Here is a 20,797-nt window from a genome sequence, read left to right as displayed (position 1 = left end):
GCTCCATACAAAACGCGTCATTACTCTCTTATCTCTCATCACTGTAATCAAAACGAACCTGGATACTAGCCGCATCTGTCGGTCCATCATTACGAATCAGCCACTCCCGAATCTGAGAGGGGCTTGCCACCAAACTGTACTTTCGATGGCTTTCTGGGGGAGGACTGAGTTTCGATTAGAGTCTGCCGTCGAGAGGGAACCCGCCACGTACCGACTGGGCCACCAAGATGGCGGTCAGACTGACGCGGCAGATTTTTTCGGAGAGTTCCTGAATCTGGATGGAGATGAGGCCCCTGAAACTCCCATCAACAATGACCGCAGCAACGGCAATCCGGATGCGTTCTTCATCAACCCTGCAGCGATGCTCACTGCCTCTTCGGTCGTCTCGTCCGGAGATGAATTCGATTACTTTGCCACAAGCTCTCGTCTGGGGAATGCTTCATCCGCGGCAAGCCATGGAAATGATAGCCATGGAAATGATAGCCAAGATATGGCTGAGCTTGTTTTCGGCGATACCTCCGATCCGGCTACAGGCGGAACTCATCATCAGCATGGATATCTGGGCCGCAAATCCATGTCGGATAATGACCTGCATCGCCTCGAAGACATCTCCCTTCGCTCGCCGCAAAAGAATGTTTCTTCTGTCCCACCTACATCGACCTCCACGCCACCCAACAATACCAAGAGGCCAAAGTTCGTTGCGGCATTATCATCCTCTCTCCGCAAGGCGACTACTACTCTGGGACGGAGGAACAGAAAGGAACAGCAACAGGAGCGGCAACAGCTGCCTGTTCAGCAACAGCTGTCTGTTGAGCAATTCATGTCTGTTCAGAGGACAGCATCTCCTACACTCGAGCATCCTCCCATGGCCATCCACCCTCGCCCGCAACGAATGCACTCCTTTACTCAGCCCAGAATGGGCAGCGTCTCACACGAGAGTCCATCGCCCCTGGCATATGAACCCAACCCATCGGCCTATGCTACTAGCTTCTCCGATGACCCCTTTGCTGAGCAGCAGCCGAGGGCATATCCTTCTCCAAATATGCAATATTTTAATGATGGCGGCATGGGTCCTACGGCAGTGCGTGGTTCTACCCGTCGCATCAAGAGCGAGCAGCAGCTGTATCAGGGGACTCCAAGCATGTTGGCATCCACAGCTACCGTCGATGGGACCTCACCGATGCCACAGCAGCAGCAGCAGCAGCATCAGCAACAAGGCGGATGGCAGCACCCATTGACGACTCCCACAGCGCCAGAGCCATGGGGCGGCCCAGAGTACGTGACAGGCCAAGACCCGCGCTGGTGGGAGTTCAGCATGAACGCCAGCGTTAACCAAGCAATGCACTCTCAGCATGGCGAGCTGCCCTACGAATATGGACCCTTACCAGACGCAAGTGCGACTGGTCTCATGATTCACATGCCTCAGCAACACCCCTCTCAACAAGGGGCTGTCAACGACATTGCGCTCTCCGCGCAGACATATCTACCGCCGCCACCTCCTATCCCAGGGGCAGAGCGCGGTAGTCGGCCTCCGCGAGCACCCTCCTCTGGGACTCGACATCGCAACATGTCTTCGTCCCCCATGCGCAGAACTCGGGGCCCCTCGGCCTCGGCCTCCCCCACGCAAGCGCACTCTCAGATGCGCAACCAGTCCCGACACAGCTCCACAGGGTCCATCTCCTCCGTCCGCAGCACCCCCGGCCGGGGACCCGGGTCCGCGCCCAACACACCGGGAGGGGTCCGCAAGCGCCGATCGAGAGACGTGTTGGGGGGGCAATACTGGCGGCGGCATAAGTTTGGGAGGCGGGGGCGGCGATGGGCTGGGCTTTGTCAACTTTACGCCTAACGATGGTAGCGTTCTCATGACCGGCGTGGCACCAAGTGGCAGCTCGAAAACGAAAGCTCGGAGGGAGAAGGAGGCCCAGGAGAAGAGAAGGAAACTAAGCGAGGCGGCGATGAAGGCCGTGGCTGCCGCGGGAGGGGATGTGGACAAGCTGATACAAGAGGGTTTTGTGTTTTGAGAATGGCCGCAACCCTGTTCCTGCCTAGCACTTGTTATGTTTGACTTGGTTTCATGCGTTCTACTTGGTCAGTCCTTTCATTATGATTTCTTGTTGGGCTTGAGCACCCCATCTTGAATTTTTTGCAAAACGGAGTTTGAGTTTTCATTATGACCAGGTTGGTTTCTAAAGCATGATGATTTTATTAGATAGTAGGTGCTGCTGGTTTATGTCCTAGACAACACATTTTCCTCGCTCTACGCTACTATTTTATTCTCCGTTGTCATCTGCATGTTGACTTCTCCGGCTGTTTTATTCACTTATTATTTGAGGTTTTCTTTTAAACCTTTAGCGGCACCCACAAAAAAAAAGGGGTTAATAATATTGAGCAAAATCAAATTTTTTTTTTTTTTTTTTTTTTCACTTTTTACTTTTAGAGAGTTGTTTTTAAAAATAAAGGTTAAAGTTTAGCCAAATCCGCCATGTTCAGATGTCGCAATAGTTACCTAATGAGGCAATTAAAGGAAGGGTGGAATCTCATTGAAAAAAGTGTTGGGATAAACATGACAGTAACATGTACCATGGCATCATAAAAAAGTCATATTTCATCTCTGAGGGTCATCTAGAGGATCGACTTGGAACTATACAAGCCACCTAATTAGCGTTTCCCAACGTGAAAAGAGTCATTACGCAAGTTTATTCAACATGTAATGTCATTACTATCCTATGGCGCGAGGAGTGAAACCCTCCCCAATGCTTGTTAGACCTGTTGGGCCTACTTGTGTTTGAGCTACTGATTTGATCATGAAATGATTGTGTCCGCCTCTGCTCACACCAGCTCCTTATAAAATGATGGGCGTATATACAAAGGAGTGAGGACCAAAGGGGCTTGAAAGAAGAAGAAAAAAAAACAAAAACCCAGGCCTCTCTCGTAGGCACGTAGAACCCCATGGTTCCTCAACGCCAAACACCTTCCTACAAACGCCATCATATCTTCCAGCCCTGAGCCGACGTGACATCAAGACAAAGCCTAGCAATAAGGCGTATACAACTGGAGGGTCGTAAATTGGCTATGCGTGTCGGATTGCCATACGAGATAAAGAAGAACACGTTGGGAGGCTCCAACATGTCTGCTATAGCCAGATTTTCCATGCAGGCTGGATGATCGTACTTGTGTCATTGTGTCAACCCCCCCCTTTCGTCGTTCATTAGAAATACATCGAAAAACAAAAATTTTGGACGCTATGCATCTAGTAACTTTGCATCAAAGCGCTCTAGTGGTCATAGCCTGCACCACGTTGCCAGGGGCTAGAGAGGAGAAAATGAGTTAGTATAAGGCAACTTGAAGCTTTGAGATTTGCCAAGGAATTCTCAAGAGTAACTTACCTGGCGTTGTGTTGCGATCGGTGTCCGCTTGCTGGACTGGCAGTGTGCGTTCGCTGCTGCGCCAAAGAAGCGCCAGAAGCTTGTGGGTTCACCACGCTCTCTCGCAGCGGGCTGGCACCGCGTTGGGCAGGGGGGGAAAAGGGGAATCGCAGCGTTGGGAGCGTGACCCCCAGGATAGAAGGAATTCTGAGATTCTGTGGCAGAGATGCTATACGATGCAGATGCTTCATTGTTCTTACGAATGTCAGACGATTCCACGGACTCGTTGTCAAATCCACCCTTGTAGCCAAGCTTGTCGCCTCGAGCCGTAGCTGCCAAAGCGTCGAGCTCTGTGGTGGCGTTTAGCTGCGACTGCGACTTCATGAAAGATGCACGGTCGTCGGACATGAACTGGTATCGCGCATCCGGGTTCTTGCGGATCAAGTTGAGGATGGTGGAGATGATGACCATGAGGAGCAAGACCAAGGCCATGACGGCATTCAGCACGAAGAGAACGACGCCGACGACGCCAACCACCAATTGAGGAACATCGATGACGTTGGTGAAGATGAAGAGGAAGATGGCGTTGATGAAGTTTACAGCGGAGATGGCGATGTTGATGGAGTTTGTGCTCTTATCCATCCAGGGACGAAGGACCGAGCCTGCAATAAGGAGGCCAGCTTCAATGATGATGAGACTGATGGCTTGGGTGACGCCGCTATGCTGAGCCAGCGCGACGAACATTCCCTTGATGAGAGTATAGAAAAGAATCGGAATGATGAAATAATATGCCGAGGCACGGAATTGAACGTAGAGAAAGCCCCATTTGTTGAGAGCCTGAGGGTCCGAGTACAAGATGAATGCTGGGTTGCGGTGCATGGCGATTGAGCGTCGGGCGAGGCGAATGACCTTGAAGGCGCCATAGCACAGGGTAAAGAGCAGGCCGAAGAAGAAAACAACGGCGAGAAGCACCTCGGCGGCTGAATCGCGCTGAGTGAACTCCCACAGGCAAAGGATGACCATCTGAGGGAAACCAATTAGACAGACACGGAAAAGAATGCCCTTGAGCACGGTAACCCATCCATTTCGGAAGTCTTCAAAGCGGTCAGCCTTGATAAGTCGGCGTTTGGCGAGAAGCTCGAGGAAGCCTTTGAACGCGACAACAGCGCCCGCAGTGAAGAGGCCAAAGAGCCAAAAGAAGATGAGACCGGTCAGGAACAGGTTGGTGGATTCAATACCAGCCTCAAAGGCAACACGCTGGATGCCAAAGACGACGTAACTTCCGGAACCATTGGTGATGTTGCCGCGCTTGAAAAGAGTGAGACCAGTCGTGGGCAGCTTTTCCACGGTGCGCTTCGCCAGGTACAAGCCGACACGAGCGACCTGAAGGCTTCGCTTTTGGACCTCGACGGAGACTGTACTGAGGGAGTCGAAGATGGTAGAAGGTGTACCGCCAGTGGCGCGCTGATACCAAGTGGCAATGGTCTGGATGAAGCCGACGCGAATGATGCCCATGGACCACTGGAAGTCTTCGGTCCAAGCCGCTACAATGGGCGGGAGACGGACGCCAGTCAGGCCGATGATTGCTTGGGACTGGAAGAAGCTGAAGAGCGACAGAGAATTGGCGGCGACGTGAGCAGCAGTGTTGGAGTGTCCCAGCCCATTGATGATGGCCGACGAAACGAGGGCCAAGCCGGCGATGACAGCAGTGGCCCACTTGACGCCAACGAGGTTGACGGTTTTCCCATTGGAAATGTCGGCTTCAACGCAGGCAATAGACTCGCCGGTGCTGGTCAAGTTGATGCGAACCCTAATGGACGCATCCAAGTCGGGAACCTGGTATGCAATACCGGGAATGTTGGCGGCGGCCTCGTCGCCGACGGGCACGTTGAAGCCAAAAGAGAGCTTGTCCGAAACCATAGGGCAGAGACCTTGGATTTTGAGTTCACAAGGGTCAAGCGTCGTTCTGAGAAAGGTGTAGCCGTACGCAGAGGCCTCAATGTCGAATTTGACTTGGCCTGCCACGGTTGAAGTGGCCTCTACGGTGACACTGGCCGAGTTGTTGGCAGGCGTGTAGACGACGTTGAACAGACTGGCCTGGAAACTGGAGTTTTCCTGGCAGATGTTGAGCGAGTTGGACAGGAGCATTTTTTCCGCCGCGACTGGCGACGCTGTCATGCCGAGCATGGCCAAGACGGCCAGCGGCGCTCTCAGGAACGACCGCATGGTGAAGGATGGCGGTTGATCGTATGCTTCGTTGTTCGTTTCTCTTTTTGCGCGCAGCAGGTGAAGGGTTCGAAATTCGGCGGCGATGTTACTTTTTCCTTCTCCAGGTCGCTGTTCGTCAAAAGGCTGGTCGGGCCGGCCAGTGGCGCTGGATGACGAGGGGAAATTGGGCGGAATACGAGGTCAGATGGATACAGCGTGAGAAAACGGTGAGCGCGTATCTGCACTCGGTCGTTCCCGTCGGCACAATTGATTTGAGCCGGCCGTTTAGGCGCCCTGGAAGCAGCGTCTGAGCAATGCAAGTCGGGATGCAGACAGACAATCGACGTCGCCAGTGATTCGAGATTTTGTCGCGCAGAGATGCAGGGCGCTATTTTGGTCGTGATGCACGGCCGATGACGAAATGCAAAGATCTGCGAAGCGAGCGAGATTTTCTTGGCTCCGGTGGGAAACGAGGAAAAAACGAGCGTCGCTGACGACACGCAAGGTTTGCCGGACGGCAGCGGATGCGTCGGCACCAAAAGCGAAGGAAAAAGCGAGTGGAAGTTTTGGCGGCGCAGGACGCAGAGCGAGCGGAGGAGGAGGCAAGAAGATGAAGAAGAAGAAAGCAAGAAGCGGATTCCCAGCGACGGGTGGAATCGATTCTTGATCTCCTTGCCAAGGCGTGGTGCGATGCTGATGATGCAGGAAAAAGAGACCAGGCTGGGGGGCATGGGCCACCTGGAAGTGACTGGTGCAGGCTCTTTTGCTATTCCTGGAGAAGACGATTCGGGGCGATTACAGTGGGCTTACAGTGGATAGACGCATTGGACTAGCGGGTGGGTGGTGTCATCGAGTTACGCGGACAGGTAGACAAGGCGTGGCGAATGGAGCACAGAGGTACCAGCGGCGCTAACTTCCAAGGCAAGGTTCTCAGCATGCATACCACTCTGCACAGTCCGGGCCCCAGCAGCTGTCGAGGCTAGGCGGGCGCCACGGCCGCAAAAGAGCTGAGCAGCGCCCAGCCACCCGCGAACAGCTGCTGAGCTCCTGGTTCAGGGCAGCGACTCTCCTGGAATTCTCGACTGTACTGCACGGAGCCCAGTGCTGGAACCGGGCCCGCGTCGCTGCAAATGGACAGCCGGCGCAGCGACTGCTCCCCGGGGCGTGCCCTGCTGCAGTGGGCATTACAGAAGGATGCACGTATCGACTAGGGGCCGATCTGCGAGCTACCACTTCCGGCGCCATGGTGCCGCTACTCGCGCCAGTCATGCGGGGTACATGTGCTTGGCGCTGTCGCTCAACGCGGCCACAGGTACCGATGGCATGTATCCCAAGTTCCTTCTCCACTGCGGCGGGATGCCTTAGCCGGTAGTCTGAATCCACGCAAATGAAAATCAACCAACGCGTGGACCAACGGGTACCTTTTTGAGCATTTTTCTCTATTGTACATAAAATGGCTCTATGCATTTTTTTTTAATATGAGTGTATTTTGGTTGTCATCTTGAACCCACGTTTGGCGCTGTATACGCACGTCATGGCCTTGCTGCAGTGATGGGGGGCGCAGATCCTTGCGATGCCTAAGTGAATACGAGCCAAAGTACAAGCATACGTGTAAGTTGGACTGGATGCTTTCCCAGCGAAAGAGTATGTCGATATGTATAATCAATTTATCAGCTCGCATGTCTTAGTTGCGCATCCCTCATTGTCTGAAATTCCACGCCAGACCCATCACCATTCTTTTTTGCGCAGCAGACACTCCATCCGGATGGTCACAATGAGATGAAGATTGATGGCTGGAGAATACGAGCGCATAGGGGCAAACATGGGCCACATGATGCATGATGGTAACGATGTTTCCCACCAAAGAGTTGTCAACCCATTTTGACGTCTGCTCAGGCACATGATGAGTCAAAATTTGCGGTACCAAAGCACCTGATTACATAAACAGAGATACCGAAGCCTGAAAAGGTGGGTGGGTGAGTGAGTGAGTGAGTGAGTGAATGTCTCGCCCAATCGTCTGAGACACGCATACGCTTCTCCAAGTAACCCATTCCATTGCCACAAATGTCAATGCAGACTACCGGAATGCTATCGATCTATTAGAAACGTTCCTTGAAATTTGATTTGATCTACCCAAATTCACTCCCCTTGATTTGAAACATAGCCCCGGGAGCCTCATCGCTGCTGGAGGCGCAGCAAGACCATCGAGGATATTTATGGTTATACGTAGACATCATCGCCTTTTATATGAAGTCTGATATAAATTACGAATGGACCAGCCACCCAAAACAATTACAAAATTATGCAATCAAAGATAATCATACCCGATCCAAGATATGAAAGCGTAATTATTTGAAGACCAGTGATGAGTAAAGCAGCCAGCTTGTGCTCAATGTTTAGCTATAATGAGACTAGTCTTGCTTCCTCTACTGGGTTCTATTTGCCCACTTCGAACATGCTTTTGCCATCTTGGTTGCACATGTTCTTGTATGTATACCTGAAATTGGGTCCTACTGTATTCTGTTGCTTCACATCGCCCCCTTTCTTGCTCCGCCATGACCCCCAAATCCATCAATCCATTTCAAATTATTGACAGATGCTTGATATACAGAGCCTGTCTTTGTAAAACTCGCATTCTCTATACTATGCGAAAAGTCCTCTGCTCAAGGAGGCTATAATTTGGTTCAGCGTAGTTGTGCCGATCAGCAGTGACGAGCCCGACCCTGGAAGAAACCCTACCTCGCGTTTCAATAATAAGGCCAAAGATGATGGTGCCGGTATCTCTAACATGAATGCACAGCAGGCTACTATCCCGCTTATTCAACTGCTCGAGAAGCCGAAACTGGCTATCCGGCCCCTGAGATAGGGACATTACGGCGGGAAGCCCCAATAGCTTCCATCCTGTCTTCTCATCATATGAAAATGAGGATGGAGGAAAGACGCTTGCCTCGAGTCGGAGTATTCTAGCAAAGGCTACGCTAAAACGATCAATCGAGATGGACTCTGCTATGTCGCTCAATTCCACAATCTGACCAGTTTCAGATTCGAGAGAAATATCTACGTGCACCACCGCTTTCAGGATTGACTGTTGCCATTCAGAGAGCTGTAGAATGGGAAGCTGCGATACCATGGACTTTGGATCAGACACTTTTGTGTATTCTACCTTGCCAGCCCAGCCAGCCCATGACCACGAGGGGAAGTCGGGTCTGCGGATGGGCCGTAGAAGACTGTCCCAGCAGCTATGAGAATGACCCCAGCATAGAGCCTCGACAAAGCAGCGTTCTGTCAGTTCCCGGCGCCTGGTAGTAGTAGGAATGCCCCATAGCTGAATGATTGGCTCGCGAGCCCTCTCGAATTTTTTAATTATCCCAGCAAATGCGTTTAATGAATCCTGTTCATATCTCAGTTCCCTAGCTGTGTAATCCTCGACGGCAGTCAGATATCGTATAAATATATTCAGGGTATCTCCAGGCCTGCCCCGGAAGCCAACAAATTTCTGCCAGCCAAATCTTTCAAACATGCCAGCTCTTAGATATTGTGGGGATGTTGCCCCCCATTCATTGTACAATGCCTCTGTTGATGCAGAAAAGCTTTCAGAGCAGCTCATTGCACCGCACTCAAAATAGACTTGTTCCTCTGTAAACACGAGGCGGCGTCGAGTAAGCAATGCTTCCTGAAAGGTCCATCCTCTTGTGAACCACTTTGAAGAACGGATCGAGTCCTGGGCATCTCTCATGGTTGATAAGACAGTTAGGCCCCCAACGCGCGCAAAGGGTTGCGTAGATCGTGGTTTGGAGCCTGCTCCAGGCAAGCCATAGGTCTCATCAACACCAGCGGCCGCAATGATAGTCAATTCGGCTTTTTCATAGACCGAATCCATTTGCGTAATCTGCTGATGTTTCGCACTACTATTCGCTTGATCGATGCAGAACTTGTCCACCCACAGATACCGGAAGCCAAGGGATTTGGTGACGGCTATTGCATCCAAGATGACGGCTGGTAGGACACAAGGGAGAGCAAATGTGCCGCCGGACGCTGGCCGGAGAGAATATTGTTCGCACACGGCGGATGAGCCCCAGACATAGCTCAGGGCTACGTATGAGGATTCTGAGCGTCCTGGTTCCACGACGAGAGTCTCGCAGTCGATCAACCTGAGATTTATGGCGGGCGCGTCTTTTCGAGAAGAGCATGTCTTTCGATGATGTTGTCTGCAGTGGCAAATCCAATCCATTGCAACAGTCGGGTCGAAATAAGGGGGGAACTACTTGAGCAGTAAACTTTGGATGTTCATGGGGTTGGCGGATAACTGCAAATCCCTGCTTGGCTCCATGGGCACGTCGTTGTTCTGAACTAAGCGGGAAATGTGATGATGCCAAATCAATATAGAGGGAATTGTTTCTCCAGGCAAAATAAGATCCCCGTACCGAGACATCATGAATTGCGGTATCTCTTAGAAGGATAAATGCACGTAGCTCATCTATGTCGTGTTTGGTTTTGTCGATCGGGTATGATTCGAGAGCTGACTTGTGAGATTCCAAAAGTGCACGTAGCTCCTTTGTGTCGTTTTTATCTTGAGACATGACGAGGTACTTCTCGATATAGTACTTTCTCTCTGCTAACAGGTTACATATACGTCGCTTAATGACATGTGGGTTTGTTTTGTCATGTTCATTGATCACTAATGAATCGATATGTGACTGTTGTGATACCAACAGTGACTGCAACTCATATGTTTTGGAGAGGTTTTGGTTATTGGCCAGGTATGAATCGAGAGCTGAGCTTTGAGATGCCAACAGTGCACGTAGCTCATCTGGGTCGTATTTGCTATTGATCGGGTATAGCTCGAGAGCTGACTTTCGCGATGCCAACAGAATGCGACATAGAAAACAGTCTGTTTCGAATGGCGTTCTATATCGTTTCCCGACTTTTGCGATTATAATGCCATAAGTAGGATATGTGCTGCGGTTGGGGCGCGTGCTAGAGTTCATGGCTGCCAGGGCTCCCCGAAAATCATATTTCGAGCAGTCGAGACAAATCCCGCCAGGCGTCTGAGCAGATGGCTCGTTTGCTGGGCTGCTGGATAGCGACATGGTGCTGCGTGTCGGGCGCGTTGGCTTTGGCAAACAAAAAGGAAGCCACAGACGTTCAAATTCTGTGTATCAGACTTGAAAAAGCCGGGTTTGGCTTTTTTTATTTTTCTCCATTTCAATGAATATATCGTACATGTGATATTCATGTTGTTTGCCTCGCGAGAAGCCTAATGCTGCTGTCGTGGCGCGGCGACGTATACCATAGTGGGGAGCAATTAATTCCGACGAGCTTATAGTGACGTCTCTAGATTCGTCGGACTTAATATTCACACGCTATTTAGTATTAGGAGGCTTCTTCCGTTGCTAATTAAAGAACAATAAGTGCCCTGCTCAGACGGAGACTAGGTTCTCATCTGCATGGTTGGGTGGGGGAGCGGCAACATCCCCGGCATGTGGATGCAATAGACCTATCAACGATGGAGGCACACAATAAATACAAGGAAGAGTCTGAAACAATATATACCGGCTCGAGTTCGTTGTGGCCGTGCATAACATTCTGTCGCTATCCCGCGTAAATGCATCAAAAATTCTATATACAAGTATAAGGCAACTAAAAAACGACAATGATATCAAACGCAAAATTAACCAAATAAAAAATCAAAACGCAAAATGAAAGCCAGAGAGTCAAGACGCTTATAAGACGTCCCACTGCATATTCCACGGCTGCGTGCCCTCCTTCAAACTGATGCCATGCTTATAATTGCTAATCAGCTCCTCCTGATCCACGCCGCAGTGCTTCTGCCCATCCCGTCCAACAAACCACCCTAGGCCGTACACTTTATACTCGCCCAGCCTCTGCCGCACCTGTGACGCGGTGAACTTCTCCGTGCCCACAAAGTCGTAGAGCATCTTGCTCTGGTGGATGTACGCCAGCACCGAGGCGATGGTGTTGGGTTGACGGGGTAGAAAGGCGTGGCGGCGACGGAAGAAGACGACGAGCGCGACGACGACCATGTAGAGCAGGATGAAGAGCGATAGGCCGACGGAGACGTAAAAGGACTTAACCGTCTCCGTGCCGGAGTTGACCTCCCAGGCTTTGTCGGTGGAGTTCCAGGTGAGGAGGAAATCGTGGCCATCGACGGTGGCCAGACCTGCCACGAGGATCGTCAGGAACTCGGCCATGATGCTGCCGAAGCCGACAAAGAAGACGAGGAAGTGGCCGTTGAGGAGCGCCCGCAGCGGCATGTAGCCAAAGGGCAGCGCCGTGTAATCCAGCAGCAGCGTCTTGGCGGGCGCGTGTCTCTTGGAGAGGATGTAGTACGGCTCCATCATGCGGACGCCGGTTTCCATGCCGCCCCAGGCCATTTTCACAATGACGGCCATGATGGTGACGACAAACGGGGCTTTGTTTGTCACAACCTCGGCGGGTGTGAATAGAAAGACGGGGATGAAGCCGGTAAAGAGGAGGATTCCGATAATCATGGGGATGAGACCCGCTGCGCGAAGCAGGATTGGATGTGGGTTCGTGGGCAGGTCAAAGTCGTCATACTTGTGCTTCTCCTCAGAAGTCACCACACGTACTTTTGCTGAATTAAACTCGTCGGGTGCCAGGGACGAGTTCAACAGCGTGTAGCGATTATACTTGAGTTTGTTGTGGATGTCACGAGGGGAAGCCGTGTCCATGTCCTTAAAGTCCATGAGAATGTGGCTCACCACCGCCATAGATGCGAGACCAGCGATTCCCCGGACGTCGGACATGAGGCCCGACTTGCGTGACTGGAGGAGATAGAACAGGATGCAGCCCAGCACGGCGATCACGGCCAGCGTCGACGTCAGGAGGCGTGACCACACCGAGTTGAAGTTGAGATCCTTGTATCCGTTCGGATCGGCCATGCGCGCGTCTCGGTCCGGCGTGAGCACAACCGCGGCGGCAGCAAACGTCGGCACAAGCGACACGGCGAAGAGGGTGGCGATGGACGACACGGCCACGGCGTAGTGGCCCTTCCAGAGGGCTTTGAACGGCCGGTAGACGTTGATGCTGGTCACGTAGTCGATGTTGAGCGACTCGGAGGCCACGGCGCCGCCTTCTTTGGAGAGCTGGTAGAAGGCCTCGAGACGGCGGACTTCAAAGTCGGTGAACTGCCACAAGACGCCGTATATGACGGCAAGTAGAGTAGGTGCGAACTTGATGACAAAGTAGAGGCCCTGCTCGACTTGGTCTGGAGATGTAAACTTGACGAGCGGATCCTTCTTGTGCATCTGGAACAGAACCTCCTGCATAACGGCCAACGCAACCGAGAGGAGAACCAGCGACAGCAGATAGGGCCATCGCATGGAGAATGGCTTCCAGTTGCACTCTGGATAGAAAGTCTGCGTCTTCCCCTTTTCCTTCTCTTTAATACTAGATGCCGATGAGTATGACGAGTATGTCGACTGTCGCAGCGCACCAGAAGAAATGTTGGGTCCTTCAATGTTGCTCAGGTCAGCGCCCACCGGCTCTTCCATGATGACTTCGATGACCTCGCCGCGACGATTCGCCTCGTCCTGGCCCATGTGACGCAGCGTCTCGGTGCGGTTCAGGCTTCTGCTCGCGTTGCGCAGTGATAACGATCGGCCAAAGCCGGGCTGAGCAGAAACGGGCGACGACAAGAGCTCTCTGCTGCGGACCTGAGAGTTGGCTCGGAATCCCTGGCCTATGCCTCCGGTCAAGTGCCCCCTCGACTCCTCCTCTTGTAGCTTTCTGATAAACTCATCGTCGTGAGCGCCCAGCGGGCCTAGAGTTGCTGTAAAGTCAAATGCCGGCACGGCGTCAAAATCGTCTTCTTCGTTGATGGCGGCATATCTTCCTCGCGAGGCTGGTCCCGACATGCCCATGGCGGCCGCCGACGTGAGCAGCGATAAATCATACGGTTCCTCTTCCCTTATGCTCTCGGGAACTGTTTGCTGTACCGCAGAATAGCTCGGTCTACGACCCCCCCTGGATAAAGCCCTCGCAGGCTGGCCGGTCTGTCCAGGCACGGGGGCATATCCCCCACTGGCGCTCGAGTAGGAAAACGAGCCAGACCAGGAAGAGACTGGCGAGTACGTCTGAGGCCCATGTGCCCCAAGCGTGTTTGGCGAAGATACCACAGAGCGGCCGTCGTATTCGGAGTCTATCGACACCATGGACTCCCGTCCTCGCAGCGGGTGAGGGACCAGTTCGGGTTCACGATCGCCGGCGTCAGACAGGCCCGAGACTGTGTGCGTGAGATGCTGGTCTGGGCGTGGCCCCGCCCAGGGATCTCTGAGGGGATCTTGGCCCGGATGGTGATTATAGGCCATGGTGTTGATGGGATGTCATCGCTGGGCTGAAGGCAGATTAGAGAAGGAGAAGAGAGAAAGGTTACAGGCGAGAGCTGTGGCCTATGCTGATTGCTGTATGCTCGATAGCTGAATGATTGACTGTGCTAGAAGCAAATGGTAGCGGATGGCGTGGAGTGTAGTACCCGAGACTATTGTTTGCGAGATAGCCGACAGCAACCAAGGCGAAGGAGGGTAGGACAATAAAACATCAACTTTACAAGGGCGAGCGTCTCAAACGAATGGCCGAGAAACTCGCTCTTTAACCAAGAACAAAATAGAGAAGACGAAGAGGTTTAAAAGATGAAGAAGTTGAGAACAGATCCGGCAAGGTGGAGGATCCGTCACCTCACAAGTTCGCTTCGCAAAACGCCTGAGCCAGGGCCATGGGGAGACACGAAAGCCAACTTGTACTGTAGGGCTGGTCAGCCACCAACACACTGCCTGGGCCAAGCAAAATCGAGCTCAGCTCAGCTCAGCTCTCCGCAGGCCTCCGCCCTCTACCCATGCGGTAGCGTCTCTTTTTGGTGGTGCGGTGCGGTGGTGTTTTTGGGGATCCCCGGCCCCCAAAACTGCCTTCCCAGGCTTGGTTTTCCTTCTTAGCGGCGTCTATTGCGCCGTGGATGATGATAGTTTTTTTTTTCTTCGCTAAACGGTCTGCTATTTTGCTAAACCCCCTGGCCTGGGTTGAGCTGTGATTGGTTGAATGCCTAGCTGTAGCTAGAAGAAGAGACGGCACAACCAACTAAACGGAACGGTAGGAACGGGAAAAGTTTCGTGCCACACTTACACATTCGTGTCCAAAAAAAGCAACAACCCGTTGGAAGGGCTGCGGCTTCGTTGAGCCTGCCAGATAAAACGGCGTTTTCAAAGTGTGGCGGATTTTTTTTTGGGGGGGGGTTTGATGAGTAAATAAAAAAGGGGGGGGCCAGCGGGATGAGGCTTTCCCGTTGTGTTCTATGTATCTATTTTCTTGTTGCGGGACTTGATGGGTTCCGGCGATCTTTGTTGGAAACAATTGACTGGCGTGAGATTATAGTGCGGCGATGAGAAGAGCAGGAAAAAGAGATTAGACTGAGTGGATGGGTGAATTGCCCGATGGGCAACTTGACAAGGGAAAAACAAGTTGAGAACCCATCGAGTTAAACCCCGACAGATCGGTAATATAACATGCAAGTTTGTTCTCGTAAGCATCTCTAAATAAAGACTTGGATGTTTCGCTGCTCGTTAGCATGACAGGCACGGCTTATTAGTTTGAGAGATGAATTACTCAGGCTTTTAAACTCCACAAACGTCAATGCGACCAAAGTAACATGTAACATTTGCATGTTCGTTTCTATTAATGTAGCACGCTTTGCTGAGCTTGCTAAGCTGGAATTTGGAAAAAGAATATCCGTTCTAAGAAAGTCTCTCCCATGACTAAAAACCCATAAACACGGTCCCGTGAAATCTTTCTTCCCTTTACATTGCCGAGAACTCCTAATTTCAATGCTTTCTGCGCCATGTTTCCCAAAAATAAAAATAAAAAAGTCCGATTGGACTCTTTCCTTTCTATAGCGTCAACCATGCCGACGCGATCAAAGTCACAACGCTTGCCCAGCTTATAAACAACCCCCTCGCTCCTCGCATCAACGCCGCAGCATCGCTTGCCTGAACCTGTCCGCAGCACGTATTCTTATACGTAACGTTGTTTAGTCTCGCCGCAGCCTCAAACACCGATCCCGGCGGCGAGCCATAGTTGTAATAATCCACGTTTAGGATGTTCGGCGCGCGTCCCCAGTCAGAACGGCAGTTGTTCGCGGCCAGACCCACGCTGCCATAGCCCTCGGCGGCATTGGTCTCGTTGAGCAGCGACACGGCCGGCACCAGCAACTCCAGGCTGAAGACGTTGAACTCGGCGTTGAGGTTGTGGTTCATCAGGTAGAGGCGATCCTGGGCCGCCGAGGTGGACAGGTCTGGTGGGCGCTGGACGGTGCAAGGGAATGCGCGGTCCACGGGATCAAAGGGCGTCTCCCACATCTGGGAGAACTCGTCCATGAGCCATGGGTAGGCCGTCTGGTTGGCCTTGTAGTCGAGGAACATGACGACGCGGCTGCCGTGGAGGATGAGGTTCTCCAGCGTGGGCCAGTCGTCGATGCCCATGGGGAAGACGGTGGGCACATAGGTGTACTTGAGGATGCCCGTCTCCTGGATGTACGGCACGTAGATGGACGGGTCCGAGTAGTTGCCGTTCTCCAGCAGAATCGTGACGACGTCGTAGGGATGGGCGTCCACCCACGAGTACACCTCGCTCAGCCATTCATTGATGGGGCCGGCATCCAGCAGGTCGCAGGTTGTGTGGCAAAAGTGCGGCACGGAGCTGTTGGCCGGGAACTGCATCTGGGCCTGCAGGAAGCGCACGCCGTCGTCCAGCTGCGTCTTGACGTCCAGCTCCTGGTTGGAGCCCGAGTTGCCGGGCCGCACAAACGGCGAGTTGTGGCAGCCCACCTGCGTGATGTTGCTGAACTTGCGCGTGCAGAACTCGACGTGGTTGTTGCAGGCCTGCGTGTTAGTCGGCTGCGGCACTCCGGAGCCCGTGGCCGTGGCGTTGGCGCCGGTGGTGAGCGAGCCGGTCGGGAAGCTGGCGCTGACCGTCTTGGACGAGCTGGAGCCCGAGCTCGTCGACTGCGAGTGGGCGCCGGTGAGGGTGATCTTGTGGCTGTAGGAGTGGTAGACGCCGGTAGGGACCGGGTCGCCGCCGACTCGCTGCGTCTTGGTTCCCTGGTAGAAGGTGAGGCCGGTGGTGTCTGAGTACGACACCTTTTGCGCCGTGACGGCCTGCACCAGCAGCGCCAGCGCGCCGAGAGCTGCGTACGGGACTCTCATTGATGCTGATGTGAATTTCGATGTAGAAGATTAACGTTGATATTAAGCCCAGCGCTCGAGCCTCCCCCCTAGGAGAAAAAAAATCGACGTCTCCTCAGATAACCCGGGTCGGGAGGAGCAGTACCCAATTGTTTATCAGCCCCCAGAAACCGTATTCCAAATGCCGGAGCTGTAAATAGAAACCCGGAGAGAAAGAAGAAAAGCAATGTCCGATGACAAAGGAAGGGAAGCGTGGAATCGCCGGCAGCCAGGCCGGGTGCCGTGCCGAAGCAGTGTATTCCGCCACGGGGCGATGACAGCTTCTGGACTGGAGCTCGTAAAGCGGCGATCGGGAGACAGCTCAGAGGCTCACCCACTTTTGGCAGAAAAGCCCTTTCGTCGTCGTCATCAAACGGCCGGAGGTGAGCACGTATGTAAGGGAAAGCTGAGAACCAGCCCGAGAGCCAAGACGTCACTGCCACTCTCCACTTAAACAAGGGGGAAATTGCCCAATCGCTCTGTGAATCGACTCGTATGGATGAGAGCCAGATGATAAAGACGAGGCTTAGATTTCGTACTTGTTGGGATTTTTCAAAAGAATGAAAAAGCGTGCCAGACGGACGCTGCGGAATAAAGTAACCAGGGGAAAGAAGAAAGGGACCAGAAAAAAGGTGAAAAGGGTGGTGGAGATTTTTGCTGCTGGGTCGTGAAGCCAAGATATGATCTCCCCCAGTGTTTCCACTCCGCTCGTTTCTTGTTTCCTCTGCTGGCGCGTTTCGATCTCCACGATTGTTTTTTTTGTTAGCGAGCTGTTTTTGCCGTCCTATGAGAAGATGGGAAGATAAAAGGGGAGCGCGCGTAAACAGGGAATATAGCGATTAGCAGCGGCAGATTCCCTGTGTAGGAGTTGGCTGGAAGCAGCTGAAGCTTGTTTGAGGATCTGCACATAGATACCTAGACCCTGGAAAGATGGCCTGGAGCAAATGGTGTTATCCAAGCGGCGCACAACTCATACAAGTAATAATAGCAGCAGCAACAGCCACGGCGGCACCACCGTTAGCCGCGTGCCACGCTTAATGGTCCAGGTATCAGTCGATGCTGCTGCCCTTCGCTTCGTGATCCCAGGGCCCAACCACCACAGCGACTGGCTGTCAACGCTTCTCGTCCAGCAGCGCCGTCTGATTGCCAATTACAATGCGGGCTTCGTCGCTGTTCCCTGGCGCTTCCTGTAACACCTGGAATGGGGCCGGCAGCAAGGCGCCGGCACCGCCCATGACCCATCCATGTCCACATGTCTCAGCCCCTCCGCCCCAGCAGGTTTGTCCAAGGCCCTGATGCCAAGGAGGGCGAAGCGAACGGCAGAAGAGAGACAATTCCAGCCAGTGAGAGCAAGATTTGTCAGGTCAAGAGACACTGGCCAACCAAACCAGCTCGGCGTTTGTCGCACAGGCAGCGGCTCTCCCTTCTTGTTTTTTTTTTCCCCCGCGCGTGGAGAGCGCTAAATGCCGATCCGCGCTGTCTCTCAGGTGGTTGGAGAGTACATGTAACAGACAGTATCAAATCTCAGTTGTTCATCTCGCCAGAGTCAAAGCGAGAACAGGCGTGGGTCAGCCGTCTATCGATTTGTGGGCATGAGCCTGCCTGATGATGATCGCATGACATGGGGGAGACAGACTGTCAACTGCTGTAGTCTGCTAGCTGAAGTCTCTTCTGCATCTTGGAGCGTGAATGCACGCAATAGATGCTGCCAGTCCAGGTCATTCGTGAATCCCGAGCTTCGGGCGCAGGTCATGAGGCGAAGTCGCCGGGCCACGTTCTCGCGGTTCGGCCAGGCACCTCTTTCGGCACTCTCGCTCCGATCTGCCGGGAGCTGGGCGGATACCAGCAGCGCTAACGCCTGTAGCTCAGCAGCGCTAGCACCTGTAACTCAGCAGCAGCAGCAGAGCCCTGAATGCTACCCAATATTACTGCATGTGCTACTCAGCAGTAATAGTGACACGATACCTCATGCTGCATGATAAACCTTGGACCGGCATCTCTTGTCCAACAGATCCGTCACAAGCAGGTTTATACACTCAAATGATTCATCCATTCACGCTCACGAGTCAAGCCAAACAAGAACATCTCAAGAACCCAGCAGAAGGGGTCCCCAGTGGAGGGGGCCTCCAGAATTCGCAGCGGAACCAAGCCAAGCTCCCAAATCGAACTGGATCCCTGGCCACGTCGTCTCTGCTGCCAAATCTTCTCACCCAGTCGTCAAGGTCCAGCGCTAAGCCGAGCCGCTAAGCAACCGCGCCTCGTGGTGGATCTGGCCTGGAAACCCTTGAGAGGCCCTGAAGGGGGGGCCGTCTTCTTGATGCCAGCGGATCTGATGGGCGATGACGGACGGCGATTTTCTGCGTCTCTTTATCTTCCCCCCCTGGTTGGGTTTTGCGGGAATGAAATGTACCGGTGCTAGGAAATTTGTGTGACGGAGTACATACCAAGCCCATGTAGTAGCGCCCCTCGTACTCAGGTGGTGACCTTGGCACATGCAAGGATGTCGTTTTTTGACGTGAGAAGTGCATTGAATGTTTCGCTCAGCTCGAGCCATCTGATCTTCTCTTCCCTTTTCCTCTTTTTGAGTGTGTGTGGCTTTTTTTCTTTACTTTCTTTTTTTCGTCTATTATTCAATTCATTTCGTTTCGTATCTCGTTATTCTTCTCTTTCCCCCCATCTTTTCTCTTATTCGTTTCTTATTCGTTTTCTGCTGTTTTGTTATACAAAATCTCCCTCCCCTGCCCAAAACAAAAACAACGGGTGTTGTACGCCCCTCCCTCCCTTTCATCCCGTCTTCTTCTCGCGTCTTCTTCATTCGCCTTTTTTTTTTTTTTGAATCATCTATGCCGTCTTGCCGTTTAGTGCCGTCTTTATAAACAATCACGAAGAAGAAGAAGAAGAAGAAATCATGAGTGTACGGACTTTTGCGGCCACCGTCGCCGGCATCAGCTACTTCATCACGATCCCATTCCTCATCCTCGTCCTCATCGGCAACACTCACATCAACCCCGTTCTCGACGACATCTTCTTCTTCAAGCTCGACGTCTCTCACATCATCCCCATTTCGGTCGAAAACTCAAATCTGCTCAACTCCGTCGCGCGGAGTCTCGGCCTCCATGACTTTTATCAGGTTGGTGTGTGGAGTTACTGCGAGGGATACAATGATGAGTATGTCACTTCTCCTGCCTCGAAACTCAACTTCATGAGAAGCTGTCAGAGAGCCAATGCCGAGTTCAAAAGCTAACCTTGACCTCTACAGAGGCGTAACCTTCTGCTCCCCCCCCAAAATCCTTCTTCTGGTTCAATCCCGTCGAAGTCCTCGTGGGCGAACTCCTCGCCGGCGCCAAAATCGCCCTCCCCTCCGAAGTCGTCACCATCCTCACCCTCCTCCGCATCGGATCCCAAGTCATGTACGCCTTCTTCATGTCCGGCATCGTCCTCAACTTCGTCCTCCTGCTCGCCACCCCTCTCGTCCTCCGAACGCGATGGTTCAGCCTCTTCACGTCCCTCGTCGGCGGCGTAGCGGGCATCGTCCTCACAGTGGCCGCAATCATCGCCACCGTCATCAGTGTTGCCGCCAAGATTGCCCTCACGGCGCAGGACCAGCTCAACATCCAGTGCGATATTGGCGCCAAGATGTTTGCCTTTATGTGGATCGCCGCCTTGTCCACGGATTTCGCATTCCTACTGCACGCCGCCATGGGATGCTGCTGCGCACCGGAAAAGAGAAACGGCTCCAGAATCGGATCGCCCTCTGCATCGACCATGCAAGAGAAGCACGACTCTTACACATTGCCCAACTTTATTCGTCGGAGAAAGGGCATGTCATGAAGATTATTCTAGAGGATATAAAGGGGAAAAAGGCGTAACGAGTTTTGATTTTTTTTCGGCTTTGCTTTTATTTCTAATCATTAAGAGTTTGGCTTGGGAGCGGCAAGGCAGCAATCATATACAAAGAGGGACTCACGATCA

The 20,797-nt window shown here is 52.7% G+C and overlaps 9 protein-coding genes across 9 annotated transcripts; 5 read left to right on the top strand and 4 right to left on the bottom strand.

Moving 5' to 3' along the window:
- Nucleotides 1–145: 145 nt before the first annotated feature.
- Nucleotides 146–1,846, top strand: TrAtP1_003353 (uncharacterized protein; the record flags this gene model as incomplete). Its single annotated transcript, XM_066111846.1, has 1 exon — nucleotides 146–1,846. One exon carries the CDS (start codon nucleotides 146–148, stop codon nucleotides 1,844–1,846), a length of 1,701 nt encoding a protein of 566 aa, XP_065967925.1.
- Nucleotides 1,847–1,862: 16 nt separating this feature from the next.
- TrAtP1_003352 (uncharacterized protein) lies at nucleotides 1,863–2,021 on the top strand (the record flags this gene model as incomplete). The annotated part of the gene is made up of 1 exon (XM_066111845.1): nucleotides 1,863–2,021. The coding sequence occupies one exon, from the start codon at nucleotides 1,863–1,865 to the stop codon at nucleotides 2,019–2,021; it is 159 nt and encodes a 52-aa protein (XP_065967924.1).
- Nucleotides 2,022–2,701: 680 nt separating this feature from the next.
- Nucleotides 2,702–6,271, bottom strand: TrAtP1_003351 (uncharacterized protein). The gene is made up of 2 exons (XM_014087852.2): nucleotides 3,387–6,271; nucleotides 2,702–3,308 (listed from the first exon to the last, which is right to left on the bottom strand). Exons 1-2 carry the CDS (start codon nucleotides 5,589–5,591, stop codon nucleotides 3,282–3,284), a joined length of 2,232 nt encoding a protein of 743 aa, XP_013943327.2. The 5' UTR covers nucleotides 5,592–6,271; the 3' UTR covers nucleotides 2,702–3,281.
- Nucleotides 6,272–7,798: 1,527 nt separating this feature from the next.
- On the bottom strand, nucleotides 7,799–10,807 carry TrAtP1_003350 (uncharacterized protein). The gene has a single exon (XM_066111844.1). It carries the CDS (start codon nucleotides 9,802–9,804, stop codon nucleotides 8,212–8,214), a length of 1,593 nt encoding a protein of 530 aa, XP_065967923.1. The 5' UTR covers nucleotides 9,805–10,807; the 3' UTR covers nucleotides 7,799–8,211.
- A 143-nt stretch (nucleotides 10,808–10,950) lies between these two features.
- TrAtP1_003349 (uncharacterized protein) lies at nucleotides 10,951–14,865 on the bottom strand. Its single transcript, XM_066111843.1, has one exon. It carries the CDS (start codon nucleotides 13,922–13,924, stop codon nucleotides 11,297–11,299), a length of 2,628 nt encoding a protein of 875 aa, XP_065967922.1. The 5' UTR covers nucleotides 13,925–14,865; the 3' UTR covers nucleotides 10,951–11,296.
- Nucleotides 14,866–15,218: 353 nt separating this feature from the next.
- On the bottom strand, nucleotides 15,219–17,897 carry TrAtP1_003348 (uncharacterized protein). The gene has a single exon (XM_014087849.3). It carries the CDS (start codon nucleotides 16,805–16,807, stop codon nucleotides 15,494–15,496), a length of 1,314 nt encoding a protein of 437 aa, XP_013943324.2. The 5' UTR covers nucleotides 16,808–17,897; the 3' UTR covers nucleotides 15,219–15,493.
- On the top strand, nucleotides 17,863–18,018 carry TrAtP1_003347 (uncharacterized protein; the record flags this gene model as incomplete). Its single annotated transcript, XM_066111842.1, has 1 exon — nucleotides 17,863–18,018. One exon carries the CDS (start codon nucleotides 17,863–17,865, stop codon nucleotides 18,016–18,018), a length of 156 nt encoding a protein of 51 aa, XP_065967921.1.
- A 1,715-nt stretch (nucleotides 18,019–19,733) lies between these two features.
- Nucleotides 19,734–20,069, top strand: TrAtP1_003346 (uncharacterized protein; the record flags this gene model as incomplete). The annotated part of the gene is made up of 1 exon (XM_066111841.1): nucleotides 19,734–20,069. The coding sequence occupies one exon, from the start codon at nucleotides 19,734–19,736 to the stop codon at nucleotides 20,067–20,069; it is 336 nt and encodes a 111-aa protein (XP_065967920.1).
- A 164-nt stretch (nucleotides 20,070–20,233) lies between these two features.
- On the top strand, nucleotides 20,234–20,656 carry TrAtP1_003345 (uncharacterized protein; the record flags this gene model as incomplete). The annotated part of the gene is made up of 1 exon (XM_066111840.1): nucleotides 20,234–20,656. One exon carries the CDS (start codon nucleotides 20,234–20,236, stop codon nucleotides 20,654–20,656), a length of 423 nt encoding a protein of 140 aa, XP_065967919.1.
- Between the last annotated feature and the right edge of the window lie 141 nt (nucleotides 20,657–20,797).

Source organism: Trichoderma atroviride, chromosome 2 (assembly GCF_020647795.1).
Source record: "Trichoderma atroviride chromosome 2, complete sequence".
In the NCBI taxonomy this organism is placed as follows: Eukaryota; Fungi; Ascomycota; class Sordariomycetes; order Hypocreales; family Hypocreaceae; genus Trichoderma; species Trichoderma atroviride.
The sequence above is the reverse complement of the archived record's forward strand: the minus strand, read 5'-3'. Positions and strand labels throughout refer to the sequence as shown.

Coding starts and splice junctions, on each gene's coding strand:
- TrAtP1_003351 (XM_014087852.2), bottom strand. CDS start 5,591: ATGCGGTCGTTCCTGAGAGCGCCGCTGGCCGTCTTGGCCATGCTCGGC. Junction 3,309..3,386: donor CGATCGCAACACAACGCCAG/GTAAGTTACTCT, acceptor TCTCCTCTCTAG/CCCCTGGCAACGTGGTGCAG.
- TrAtP1_003350 (XM_066111844.1), bottom strand. CDS start 9,804: ATGGATTGGATTTGCCACTGCAGACAACATCATCGAAAGACATGCTCT.
- TrAtP1_003349 (XM_066111843.1), bottom strand. CDS start 13,924: ATGGCCTATAATCACCATCCGGGCCAAGATCCCCTCAGAGATCCCTGG.
- TrAtP1_003348 (XM_014087849.3), bottom strand. CDS start 16,807: ATGAGAGTCCCGTACGCAGCTCTCGGCGCGCTGGCGCTGCTGGTGCAG.